General features: G+C 38.7%; 1 protein-coding gene across 4 annotated transcripts in view; it reads right to left on the reverse strand.

Annotated features, from left to right (window-relative positions):
• LOC149159685 (uncharacterized) overlaps positions 1 to 4,401 on the reverse strand; it is a 60,930-nt gene extending 56,529 nt beyond the window's left edge. The window contains exons 1-2 of one of the 4 annotated variants that reach the window (XM_089436544.1): positions 4,195 to 4,401; positions 3,750 to 3,932 (exon numbers count right to left, since the gene is read on the reverse strand). In XM_089436544.1, the coding sequence (XP_089292670.1) occupies positions 3,750 to 3,930 (181 nt within the window). In that variant the 5' untranslated portion in view covers positions 3,931 to 3,932; positions 4,195 to 4,401. Of the gene's footprint in view, positions 1 to 3,749; positions 3,933 to 4,033 lie in introns of all 4 variants that reach the window. The other 3 variants (XM_089436542.1, XM_089436543.1, XM_089436541.1) reach the window with 3 other exon arrangements.
• Positions 4,402 to 14,219: the final 9,818 nt, after the last annotated feature.

Genomic DNA, 14,219 nt, shown 5'->3' on the forward strand with positions numbered 1-14,219 from the left:
TTAGATCTAGAGGGATATAAGAGATTCTCTACAACTAGTTAGCTCCTACTTTAATGTGTGGTTGAGATATTTTCTCAACTATATGTTAGTGTGACTAGAATAGTGTGTTTATCTTGAGACAACATTCATTTATTGATATTTGTGTACCATTACATTGGTTAAATAGATCACTCAACACAATATATGTCTAGAAACAATGTCTACTCTCATTTTTCAAACTTCTATGGTTTGAATTTCCATTAGTTAACAAAAGATCCACAGTGATATTGTTTATTATTGACATTTGAAATTCCAAAGTCGAGTCCATCTTCAAGACAAGTCATCTACTCTCCCAATTCTCTAAGTGTTATCAAAGATGGTACAAGACTAACTCTCTCATAGGAGTGGCCCTTGATCATGGCATTTTAGTGTTTATAATCCTACATACATATGTAGGATTAAAATAGGTGAGAGTCCATTGTTTGTTGTGAGCATTGCTATCGTTTATCTATAGAATTTTGCTACAATTCATTTGTAGCATTATGATTTTGGGTGTCACCGATTTGTCCATGGAAATATGTTGTTTGTCCATCAATTCATGAATAATGACACCTACACCTTGCAATAATAGAGGCCACTAACTTTTGGCGACAATCTTGAATGTCGCTAATTTCTTAAAAAGGACTAGTTGCTAAAGTCCAGATTTATTGATAACAACATGATGTAGAGCAAGCCATGTGGGAATGAGAAATTCCCCATCTATGTGACAGAATCAAATTCTCTGTGAGAGATTTGTGCTACGGTGGCCTCAAGATCATGTCGTGATGCTCATTGATGGAGGCCAAATTGGTTTTTGAGCATGATATTACTATTATTCAACAAACAACATAGGGCAAAAGGCACAGAGTAAAAAGAGAGTAGAGCAACCATCATAGGCTCTAATTATTCTGCACATATAATCAATCAACTAAATGCTCTCGCTTTCTGATCGTTCACAAGTGGTAGAAGTGGCTCGGTCACAATCTCTCTATTTTCTTCTACGCGCTCATTGGTAGACATGAAGGATATAGAAGGAACTAGTATTAAGTTGGATTTTAGAACAAATAGCAATGAAGGAGGCAAACATAATTCGATGCCAAATCAAGAGCGGTAGCCATGTTTCCATCTAAAACATTCTCCATCCCTTCCCGGAACAATTCAAGGATTTTATGCTAGATGACAAAAGCGTATTCCTCCACAAAAACCTCCTCTAACAATGACAAAGATGCATTTCCAACCAAAGTTCAAATTGCATGGCTAGATCTCCAAGTAAAAGATTACCACAACTAGGAGGAAGAAGACAAAGACAAGGATGCTTTGGCTCGGCCATTGATTCTAGAATTAGGGAAGGATGAAATTCTTTGCCCAATTCCTGCACAGACTACCTCTCCATGACATTTCCAAACTGCCAAAACCTGTCAGTCATTTACAGCACTGCTCCCTTTTCTTTAAATAAAAATATTAAATAAATGGGAACAAATACCATTGAACTAACCATAAGTGGCCCCACAACCCCTAACAGAAAAGCATATATCCCCACTATCTCATAAAACTTCTCAATAAAGAGATCTCAGAGTCTGTATGGTCAGAAAAGTGCTGCAGCCTAGCAATGAAAAGAGCATTGACCAGGTATTTTGCACCACAGAGAGCAGATCTTGAAAATTTCCCTTCCTTTTCTAAGGATAACATGGTGCTATTTGCCCTATTTCTTACGATTTCCTAAGATGTCTAACCCATGTTTCCTTTCCTTATCAGACTTTTGTAACACTCATTGCTATCTGTCCCTACTCCCAATCATTTGGGACACTTCAGAGTAAAACTGTAAAACCCATTGATTAATATCAAATTATATGTCTCCTAAAATAAAATTTGAAAATGGAAAAAGAATAAATAAATAGTGATCATCCTTCTTCTGGATGTCTGTATATGAAGTATTATAGTTGCGCATTCAATATGATTACCTGCCTCAGAAAGTAGACATAAATTTACTGATCTATTGATATATGCCTAAATTTTTGTGTAGGCTTTGATAAAATTATGACAAGCACTGCAAGACCATGACATGCCATATATACAATATGCTTCCCTAGCGACAAGTAGCAAGTCTTAGTATGTGTGTCTGCTCTTGCAGTGCACACAATCTGCTCATTTGCAGTTATTCCATAAAGGATATTTCAAGCCTCAACGTAACTATATCCAACAATGTATATCTATACCTATGAATAACATTAGAACTCAAATCTATGCCAACAAGGTGTCAGGTCCATGGTGATGATGACGACTTGTTAAGCCCTTCTCCAAGATTTCACCTCATTGCCAGCAGCACAATTGGGGCCAGGTGCAAGGTATGGGTGGCTTTTGTGAAACACTCCCTAGTTGGACCCACTCTAGGTAGTCAAACTTTCTTGGGCTCCTGAACTTGCAAACCAGATTAATGGTACTTCTTCTTATATAATGATGAAGCAGCAACATGCCAACTTTTGAAGTGAAACCCCAGCAAACATTTCTAAAAAGAGCAGATCTCATAACAGTAACACCTAACGTTTTAGACAAAGTTGAACAAGTCATACATACAGAAATTTTATTAAACCATCCAAATTGATCTATTCAAAAGCCTGAAAAATGGAGACGGACAAGCTCTCATCACTAGAACTCAACTCATACGTTTCTTTCTTCGGCTCCTAAATGTAGGATTGAAAAAACAGTAAATACCAGAACTCCCCCAAATATTCCAATAGCTCATAATTTAACCCTATGAAATTAACATAATATTCTCCAAATAAGCCTTGAAACACCCGTGGTTTAAGATAAAATTCACCAAGCCATGCATGCAGAAATTCTCTTAAACAATTCCAACTTATTAGCCAGACAAAAGCCTAGAAAACACAAAGGAAATGTAAAAGCTCTCATCACTCAGGCTCGAAGCAAAGGGTTTCTATCTCGCTCCATTCGGCTCTTAAACTTGATAAATGCCATAGTTCCCAATGTATTCCAAAAACAGTAATGCAACCCTCTAAAACTTTCATAAAAATTCCTCTAGTAGACCTTAACCAACGTTTGAGGCAAAACTCCAGCTAATAGTGCTCTAAAGAGTAGACCCCATAACACCTGTCGTTTAAAATAAAGTTGAACAAGACGTGCATGCAGAAATTCTATTAAACCATTCTACCTTATTCAGATGAAAACCTTGAAAATATAAAGTAGAAGTAGAAGCTCTCGTCTCTCGGACTCAACCAGAACACTTCTATCTCGCCCCATTCAGCTCCTACGCAGAGAATTGAAAGAAACGGAAAATATCAGATCTCCCCCTATTTATTCCAATAGCAGTAACTTAGCTCTTTGATCTCGAAAGGGGCTTGAAATCAATTTTTCAAGTGAAGCTCCAACTAACAGTTTTGTATAGACCAGACCTCATAACGCCTATTAAGATAACAATGGAACATGAGGAGATACTATCAAACCATCCCATCTTATCCAGACAGAAGCCCTGAAAACAGGAGGGATAAGTAGAAGGACTCATCACTTCAATTTAAATCGAAGCTTTTCCATCTAGCCCCACACTCAGGTCCTAAACTTTATAACCGGAAAAAGAACCAATACCGTCCCTCCCTTAATGTATTGCAATAACAGAAAATTATTAGTCCTTCATAAAATTCCCCTGATAGCCCTTAAACTATTAATATTTACAAGGGATAGACATACGTAAATTACAGCAGAAATATTTTACTCACCTTGGAGGATCTGGGCCATTTCCACGTTCCCAATGCCAGTCCATCGACCATCTTCATTCTTCGCGAGCCTCGTGTTCTGAATTATGACAGTGGGAGGCCAGACAATATCATCGTCCGATGGCTTGAACTTCCGCTTCTGGCGAACGGTGGGGGTAATCACCAGAGTCTTACTATCAGCCATGGCTGCGACAACAAATACCCGACAGTCAATTTCATATACCCACAAGCTAATTCAATGAACCCTCTGAAACCAATTAGTTGCACCAATAAAAATTTAGACATACCAACAAACACGGGCAATGAGAACACACACCCGGCCCAATAAAAGTATGAAAGAACCAGAGTTACATGCCAAATTTACCGATACAAGACTACCAGACTTTGCCAAAAAGCAAAGGTGCCCACTATCTCTCTTTATATATGCGAAGAGAGAGTGGAGAGTTACTGTGCAAGATGGAATTGGTAATGGAGTTGTGTAACTCTCGCACAGCCTTGAAGCCGCTCAACTGGTCATTGATGGAGTGAAGTAATGCGCAATTCGTGTGAATTAATTTATAGTAATGTACAACATTCCCGCGTGGGGAATTGAATGAAACGCTTTAAATCATTTGGTCCTGTGGAAGGACAATTTGAGATTTCGCTCAGGCTTTTGATACCAAATTGAAATGGTCTCCAATCGAGGTCTTATATTTGATCTCCTAGTACATTGATAATTATGGTATATTGGAGTCAGTCATTCATCAGCAAATTGGTCACCATGGGTAAATTTGTTCCTATTAAAAATTACTGTCCTCATTTTTAATTAGGAATGTTTTGTTCATAAAAATACAATTAAGAATATCCGATAAATATCATTATAAAAAATTTAGATAATTATTATTATTTTTAAATAAAAATATTAAAACCATAATATAATGGTTGAAATTTTCAAATTTGTTGGATGATTTTATTTTGAAATTCAACCTCATATCAATTTCAATTTAATATTAGTAAAATAAATTATCAAAATATACACCTTTATATCACATTAGCGTTTCATTTTTTCAATTGCTAGTAAATAGTTTCGGAATTTGCTGGGCAGATTGCTCATTATGGGGCAATTTGTTTGCCCAATAGAGTTAAGAACTTTAGATAATTATTATCATTTTTCATTAGAAATGTTAAAATTTGCAATACAATTATTGAAATTGTCAAATATGATAGGTGATTTTATTTTGAAATTCTAACATAATATAATAATAAAATAGATTAAGATGACCAAATTGTTTATAACAAGTCAATTGATAACTAGAGGCCTATTTAACTCTGGATTTATCAAGCACCCCAGAGGGATCAAATATATCTAGGTGCAAACTCTTTTTTCAGTGCAAAACTTGAGGAAAGGTTTACACCTCAAGAGATTTGATCCATCTCAGTGCTTGATATATTCAAAGTTAGAAACTGAAATTATATTGGAAACCTAAATCTAAAAATGATCCAAATCAAATAAATATTTCACTAACCTCTTTTGATATAATCTGTATGGTCGATCACTTCTTGGATTCCACTTTTGATCGAATATATTTGGTCGATCACTTCTTCACTTCCTCTTTTGACAAAATCTATTTGGTTGATCACTTCTTGGCTTCCTCTATTGACATAATCTGTTTGGTTGATCACTTCTTGACTTCCTTCTAGGTTTATCACTTCTTGGCTTCCCACTTTGACATAATATGTTTGGTTGATCACTTCTTGACTTCCTTCAGGTTGATCACTTCGTGGCTTCCTCTTTTCACATAATCTGTTTGGTTGATTACTTCTTGGCTTCCCACTTTGACATAATATGTTTGGTTGATCACTTCTTGACTTCCTTCCAGGTTAATCACTTCTTGGCTTCCTCTTTTCACATAATCTGTTTGGTTGATTACTTCTTGGCTTCCTTCCTGTGCACATGGATGCAAGAAAACAGATGAGATAACACTATGATCACATTTCCTTATATAAATACCATAAGAATATTATTAGCAAAACTATGGGTGGTAAAAAGGTGGACCAAAAAAAACAAACAATAAATTCATTTACAAAATGTAACCCATGGAAATATAGAAACTTAACCATTTACAAAACTTAAATATCATAAAAATATTAGAAATTTATATTATTAATATAAATAGTAAAATATAAAATAAGATACTATAAAAGTAAAATAAATTAATTATTTTATAATATATATTTTTAATGAAATATTTTATAGTGTGAAGATCAAAATTATGGAAATCAAATTTCCAAAAAAAAAAAAAATTGAGAAAAACATTTTTTTATATATTCAAAAATGTTTGTTTCAACTTTTCAACTTTTCTCTATCTATTAGTGGCTAAAATTAAGATGTTATAAATAACTGGTGAAATGGAGCTTTATTTAGTCAATCAGAAACATGTGTCATACAAAAAATTTAAGAAAAACATGTAGATCCAAAATGCATAAGAAAAATGGAATCTCACTCAAAAGAAACACATCTCAAAACCCAAATATACTAAACATTTCAACAATGCGAATTGAAAACCAAAACCCTAACACTGAAAATTATTTGAGAAGTATTCCAAATGCATGTTAGGACCCATGTTATCAAAGCCCAAGGAGCCCTACACTGATAGATTATAAATTATTTATTTAACAAAAATTGCAAATTTCATTGAAAAATGTGTAAATTTTTCTAATAAAAACAATATAAATCATAAATTGTTTGATTATAACCATATTGTCTGCCAATGATCATTCTCCAATTTTCTCACACACCAAAATTATGTTCTAAACCCTAAGGGTGAAAATGTTCCAAATCAAATAAATATTTCACTAACCTGTTTTGATGACATAATTGCTTACTCAAAATAGCTTTGTTTAAATAATCACTTCTTGACTTCATCCCTATACACATGGATTAAGGCAAACCTGTGAGATAATGATCATTTCAAAACCTTACCTTATATAGGTGGTAAAAGCGTGGACCAAAAAAACGCAAACGATAAATCCACTTACAAAATGTAACCCCCAAAATATAGAAACTTAACCATTTACAAAGCATATTAGAAGGGCAACTAACAATCATGCTAAATTCCCAACCTTATGGAAAAGCCATGAAATTGCTTTGGAATCAAAAATTACCAAGCTAAATATTTTAGGGGACTCAATGTTGGTCATAAGTCAGTTCACAAAGGCCAAAGCATCCATTTCCAATGATTTAGCGACTATATGCCAAAGAATCCTTTCTCTCCGCTAAATATTTTAGGGGACTCGATGTTGGTCATCCGTCAGTTCACAAATGCCAAAGCATCCATTTCCAAGGATTTAGCAACTATAAACCAAAGAACCCTTTCTCTCCTTTCAAATTTCAAAGGAGTTAACTTTTTTCCTATCCTTCATGTTAATTTATGGTATGTCCTATGCTTAGTGCAGTTTACTTCGATTTCTTCTTATTAGCCATTGTTTAGCAATCACATAAACATAAAGTAAAATGTTGGTAGAACATTAATAGATCAATAGAAAACAAGCCAAGACAAGAGACAAAAGATGTGGTGGCTAGCCAGGGACAAACCCCAATGCAAGGAAACCCTTTGATCAATTCTTCTTTAATCTTCAATAGTTCAACAAAGAGAAATAGTACAAATTCATATGACAGCAGCAGCAAACCCTAAATCAACAAAGTCAAACTTAGTCAAACAGCCCCGGATTGACCTCTAGTCAACCTTGAAGAACTCAATCTTCAATAGCAAACTTCGGCAGCCCAAAACAACCCTTGGTCAACGGTCAAAACAACAGACAAAGATTAGTAGTCTGCGGTTAGCCTAACCAATCAACGTTGGTCATCGCTAGTCAACGCAACACCCAAACAACCTGCGCAGTGTTGAAGTTTCTAAGTTTACTTAGTTAGAAACCCTTCATGCACTTTATCTGATTTATTCCTACCTACTTGTTATTTTACTTAACAAGTTATTTACAATATAAATATTGAAAATAAACACTAGTGCATGCTCAACATATTACAGATCAGCAACTAAAAGAAACAAAAACAAACACGCCATATGACACCATTATTTTTAGACTAATGTCCCCGGAAAAACCCAATGTGGGAAAACCAGTGCAGCTATTTGAGGGTTTTCTTATTAAGCAATATCAGAGTACAATTTGGGTGTCGAAAATGGTCCACCCAACAGAGAATTTCCTTGGCAGTAATACCTCTTAGTTTCTGACAAATCTCCTGCCTGAAACCATGGATAATCCTTCCGGCAACTACTCAGCACCAATCTGTCCCAGAAACCCCAGCGTCAGCCTCTCTCTAGACTGTGTCAGCCCCTCTCTACCCAGCGCTGGCCCTGCGTCACCCCGGATGGGTCTGCGTCAGCCTTAGGAGGCCCTACGTCAGCCCTCTGGCCCTCTGTGTCAGCAATGCTAGCCTCTCTGAGGCTCTGCGCAGCTCCCGGCTACCTCTACGTGGCCCTGCGTGAGCCTTGGCTGGCTCTGCGTCACTCTCCCCGGCTACTGCGCTACTCTCTTGGCACTATCTCTGCCTCTCTGTCTCTCTGTACTCAATGCCCCTCAGCTGCAACTCCCGATCACTAATTCTATCTCTCTTAGCAAACCCCGCTCTAGAGAATAGAATAACTGATCACTCTGGTGCCTTCTCCAAGTGACCCTCAAGCCTCCTCTTATACTTTTTCTGTTGACATATCAACAGCCGAGATTAAGTCCCTAATCAACAACTAAGATTAGATCTGGCCTTATCCATGTCTTTTGGACCATTCTAACACAGTTTCATATTAATACACATTAATATTTTATTTTCCCTAAGTTTAGACTTAGGGACTCCATTAACAATATTAATTATTTTAATATCTCCTGAACTGTTTAGAATCTTTCCAAACCCTTTCTGGGTATTGGAGATCTCATGTGCCCCAACCTCTCCACCAAATTTCGTGGCTAGAGCACATTCGATGCTACCCCAAATCAACACGCAGGTCATCCCTTGGTCAACGCTTGGTCAGTGCTTCACAAAACATCCTAACACTTGGTCAATGCAGCCCTAGAAAAGTCAACGATGCCCAGAAATTCAACGCTGCCATAAAATCAGTCAACGTTGCCCTAAATAGAAAATGTGTCCTTCTTCTTGCACGTGTGAGAAAAGTTGCTCCTTCGCTGGCCCAATGAGATGAGGAGAGAGAAGATGAGTTGAGATGAGATGAGTGAATAATGACTCAACCTCACTTGTACTTATATGATGTGCTGGGCATGTGTGCCACACATTTAGCTGTTGGCCGACCTTGACAATTTGTTAAGTAAATACAAATAAATTCATATCTCCATAAATACTTGTCAAAATCGGATGATCATTAGATCAATCCTACACCTCTCGACGAGAGGAATCAAGGAAAAATATCAACTGCCATAAATAAGATGACCCACATGGAGTTTGGCCCTAGTTTCCAATTTTAACACTCCCTCTCAACTAGGGAGAACTCCATCTGCTACTCTGTCTGACCATTGGTACTATCTCTGCCATCAAATGCACTGCCCTACACTGCTCGACTATACTCTGCTGAACTATGAAGAAGAAGAAATGATCGAGGATGTATAATACCATCCTCCACTAACCTGAAGTTAGTCTCAAAGTGTGTCGTACCACTCTCACTGATCCCAGATCGGTATCATTGATCCCAGATCAATGGAGGTCATCCTAGCATAGGGAGTATGGTAGATACAACGATGTGTCCATCAATAGTACTACTAATGGTCCCTAACCCCATTTCCCTACTCATTGATCAGATGATAGGTACTTCCCATGAGTTCCAGACTGCATGGGTAGGATGCCTCGACAGAAGAACTAATCATCTTGTCCCAAAGTCGCCACGGGGTATCACAGGGGAAGGTTGAACCTTTCACCCTGTACATAGTGCACCACTAGAGGAGGGTGAGTCACCCTGTGGTCGCATGTCACTCCAAGAAGTACCCCAAGCCCCCTGGAGCTCCGAGAGCTCAATGTATGCATCATACACGACCCTCATAAGAGGGTCTCTCAACGACACCAAGTCGTTCTCGAAAAGTCAAGAATTTGACCTTTCCCAGGGGCATTGTCAAAATGTCGACGACCTGCTCATCTGTACTGGTATGTTGGAACCTTATTGCTCCTTGCTGCACCATATCCCGGATATAATGGTACCCGATATCGATATGCTTCGAGCGATCATGAAATACGAGATTCTTTGATAAATGAATCCCGCTCTGGTTGTCGCATAGGATCACAGTAGTATCCAATGTAAATCCAAACATCTCACTGAAGAGCTTCCGCAACCAAACCGCCTCACAAGAGGCCATACTCACAGCAATGTACTCTGCCTCAACGGTGCTCAAAGCCACCTACTTCTATTTCCTGTTCATCCAGGATATTGAGGCAAATCCGGAAGAGAAACAACACCCGGAAGTGCTCTTTCGATCCACCACACTGCTTGCCCAATCAACATCAGTATATCCATGTAATCTCACATCTCCGATAGTGTATCTCAACCCATGAGTGATTGTGTCATGAAGGTATCTCAACATATTCTTGGCACCAATCCAATGTGTGTGGTGAGGCTCAACCATATGTTGACTGCAAAACATATATCAGAGGGGAGTTCACCAAGAACATCAATGCTCCAATGAGTCAACGATACTCGGTAGCATTTTGTAAAATAGGTCCGGTAGCACTACCGCTTAACTTCTTGAAGTCAAGCTCCATCGGGGTAGTCACGGGCTTGCAGTCCACCATACCGAATCTCTCCAATATCTTCACCACATATTTTCCTTGAGATAGGAAATTCTCCCCTGACTTCTGCCAAACTTCCAGTACTAGGAAATAGTGCATCAATCCTAGGTCCTTCATCTCAAACTCAGAAGCCAACTCCCTCTTACATTTGTGAATGAGAGGGTCTGCACCTGTCAGAAAGAGGTTGTCAATGTACAACACCAGTATGAGAGGTTTGTCATCTTCAACCTTAAAGTAAAGGTTAGGGTCGACTTCACTCCTAGTGAATCCCAGCTTCATCAAGTAGCTATCGATCCTCTCATACCACGCTCGGGGTGCTTGCTTTAGCCCATATAGGGCTTTCTTCAACCTGCACACATGAGATTCCCGATCATGAATCTCAAATCCTTCGGGTTGGTCCACATAGACTTCCTCTTTGATCGAACCATGCAAGTATGCAGTCTTGACATCCATCTGATGTAGGTTCCATCCTTGCGAAGCAGCAAGGGCTATGATCGAGCGGATGGTGGTGTAACAGGCAACAGGTGCAAATATCTCGTCAGAGTCTATTCCTTCCTTCTGAGAGAATCCACGAGTGACAAAACGATCCTTATACTTTTCAACACTTCCATCAGCTCCATGCTTTATCTTGTAAAGCCATTTCGAAGTGACAACTGCTTGTCCTAGGGTCTAGGGACCACATCCCAAACATCGTTCTTCATGATGGAATTATATTCCTCAATCATAGCATCATTCCATACTTGATGCTTGACAGCTTCTGCGAACAATGAAGGCTCATTTTGAATGATCATGCTAATTATGGTCAAGTATCCCTAATACCTGGCTGGTTTCTTACTTTCACGAAAAGTCCCTCTTGGTGCAATGTGTCCTTCAGCATCATCAAGTGTCCCCTTGAGCCATGAAGGCTTCTTCCTAGAAGAGGAAGGCTCCTGTGGAGGGGGATCAATAGGATCCATAGGTTTTTCCACATCGGGCATCGTCTCATCTTCCTTTTCCTCTGGTTTCCTGGTGTCAATTTCTTTAGATTCCCTTAGAGTAGGAATATTGTCAACTTTGCTAAGAGCCATATCCTCATCAAAGGTGACATCATGGCTAATCTCGACTTCCCTTTGACCAGCCACATAGATTCTATAGCCCTTAGTATTTTCGCTATAGCCCACAAAGATTCCTTTCTTTCCAGATGCACCCAATTTATTCCTTTTCTCTTTCGGCACATGAAAATATACAGGACTTCCAAAAATTCTAAAATGAGATACGTTAGGTTTCTTACGAGTGAAAATTTCTTCAGGAGTCTTGGAACCCAATGCTTGATGAGGGCATTGGTTTTGCCCATATACGGCAGTATTCGCAGCTTCTGCCCATAGAAACTTTGGAAGCCTTTGATCATGGAGCATAGCATGGACAGCTTCCACAATCGCACGATTCTTCCTTTCCGCCACACCATTCTACTCAAGAGTATATGGTGTTGTAGTCTCCCTCTTAATGCCAGCCTATTTGCAAAAGTCATGGAACTCACTGGATTCATACTCAGTCCCATTATTAGTCCTTAAGATCTTGATCTTCTTTTCGGTTTAATTCTCGATCAAGGCTTTGAAGTGACGAAACTAGGAGAACACTTCATCCTTCTTTTTCAAGAAGTATATCCAAGTCTTGCGATAATAATCATCTATAAAAGTGAGGTAATATAAGTATCCTCCCAAGGAGTTCACAGGCATCATACCACATATGTCTGAGTGAACCAACTGCAATATATCGGAGGTCTTGTTATGGCTTGAGGGGAATGGTCTCCTTTTGAGCTTTCCTTCGACACATCCCGGACATACACCTTCTTGCTCTGTTTTGAAATCGGCCATCCTTGTCACCATTTGTCTCACATCGGGTAGAGCTTTATAATGAAGGTGAGCAAACCTCCGATGCCATAGTTCGGACTGAAGGGATGTGTCACAAGACATGACAGCCAGCATACTTCCTTCGACCTGATATAATGAATCAACTTGAAACCCAAGAGTGAAAGCATCTTTAAAATTATTTTTCCATACATGTACCTTGCCATCGATGAAGGCCACCTTGTAGCCTTTGTCTTCCATTGTCGAAATGGACACAAGGTTCTTTTGAGATCAGGTACATATAGGAATTCTTATAATTGAATTATATTACCTTGATTCAATTGACGAGTAAAATTCCATACGCCTTTCACAAGATATTTTGAGTTGTCCCCAAGAACAATTTCTAGGTTGGTCTCCTTCTCTATCAGGTTAGAGAGAGCTTCTTTGTAACCAGTGAAGTGCCTTGAGGCACCACTATCAATAAGCCAATTTCCTAGCGAGTCCGGGGGAGCAGTAGTAGAGAGGGTCGTTGGTAGATAATATTCATCTTGCTTATTGTTAACAACATTAGATTCCTACCTGGAGTTTCTTGCCTTCTTGGAGAGTTGACCACTTCCTTGATTTCCGACATTCCTTTTGCCATTGAACCTGTCGTTCCTTTGATTGCCTCGGGAGTGATTTTGATCATCATCATGATGTGAGTCCTTTTTATCAGGGCTCTCCCTTGCATAGTGGCCCATTTTGTTGCAATTGTAACATCTTCCTTTTCTTCCACCCTTCAGTTTGACCTTTTCTTTAGATTTAGCCTCGGAATTGTTTCTCCTTTTAGCATGAGAGGAGAATGTAGTGGGATTGCCTCTACGTGAAAGCATTTTTTGCTCTTCCATCCTTGTTTCTTCTTGAATGCATCTTGCCATCAATTCCTCAAATCCAGGAATCATTATTGTTGAGAAGAGTGGTTTTGAATATATACCATTCAGATGGGAGCCCTCTGAGAGTTGTGATAGTCATTTCCCTGCCAGGAACGACTTCCCCAATTGATAAGAGATCATTCTTGATCTCGGTGATCCTCAAGAAGTATGCTTGCATACTCTCATCTTTTCCCTTCTTAATTTCCTTCTGCTTATTTCTAAGGAACAAAACTTGATTTGCATCATTAACATTAAATAAGCTTACCATTCTATCGTAGATTTCCTTGGAGGTGGTCAGCGCAGAAACATAGGCCACTAGGTGCTTGTCGATAGAGTCCCAAATGATATTCTTTGCTTTGACTTCTTCCCCGGTCCACTTGTTCCTAGCAGCAGTGAATGCATTTGATGGAGGCTCAACGATTCTGCCTCTCACATGGTCCAACACTTCTTGCTCTTCTAATGTCAGATCGAGAGACATCTTCCATTCGTGATAGTCAGACTTCTCATAGAGCTCGTCTTCATCGGGGAAGTGTGATGAGGACACCATGAAGTCTTTGAGATTGCTTCAACAACCTTCGGTGATTGCTCTTGCTCTTGCTTAGGCTTTGTCTTCACCTCAGCTCTGATACCATGTTAATTTATGGTATGTTCTATGCTTAGTGCAGTTTACTTTGATTTCTTCTTATTAGCCACTGTTTAGTAATCACATAAACATAAAGTAAAATGTCGATAGAACATTAATATATCGACAGAAAACAAGCCAAGACAAGAGACATAAGATGTGGCAGCTAGCCAGGGACAAACCCCAATGCGGGGAAACCCTTTGATCAATTCTTCTTTAATCGTCAATAGTTCAGGAGAGAGAAATAGTACAAATTCAGAAATCTGTAATTTTATGACAGCAGCAACAAACCCTAAATCAACAAAGTCAAACTTAGTCAATCAGCCCATATTGACC

This window comes from Pinus tabuliformis, chromosome 5_2 (genome assembly GCF_031772625.1).
Source record: "Pinus tabuliformis cultivar Carrire ecotype Pingquan chromosome 5_2, CPIR1, whole genome shotgun sequence".
Classification (NCBI taxonomy): Eukaryota; Viridiplantae; Streptophyta; class Pinopsida; order Pinales; family Pinaceae; genus Pinus; species Pinus tabuliformis.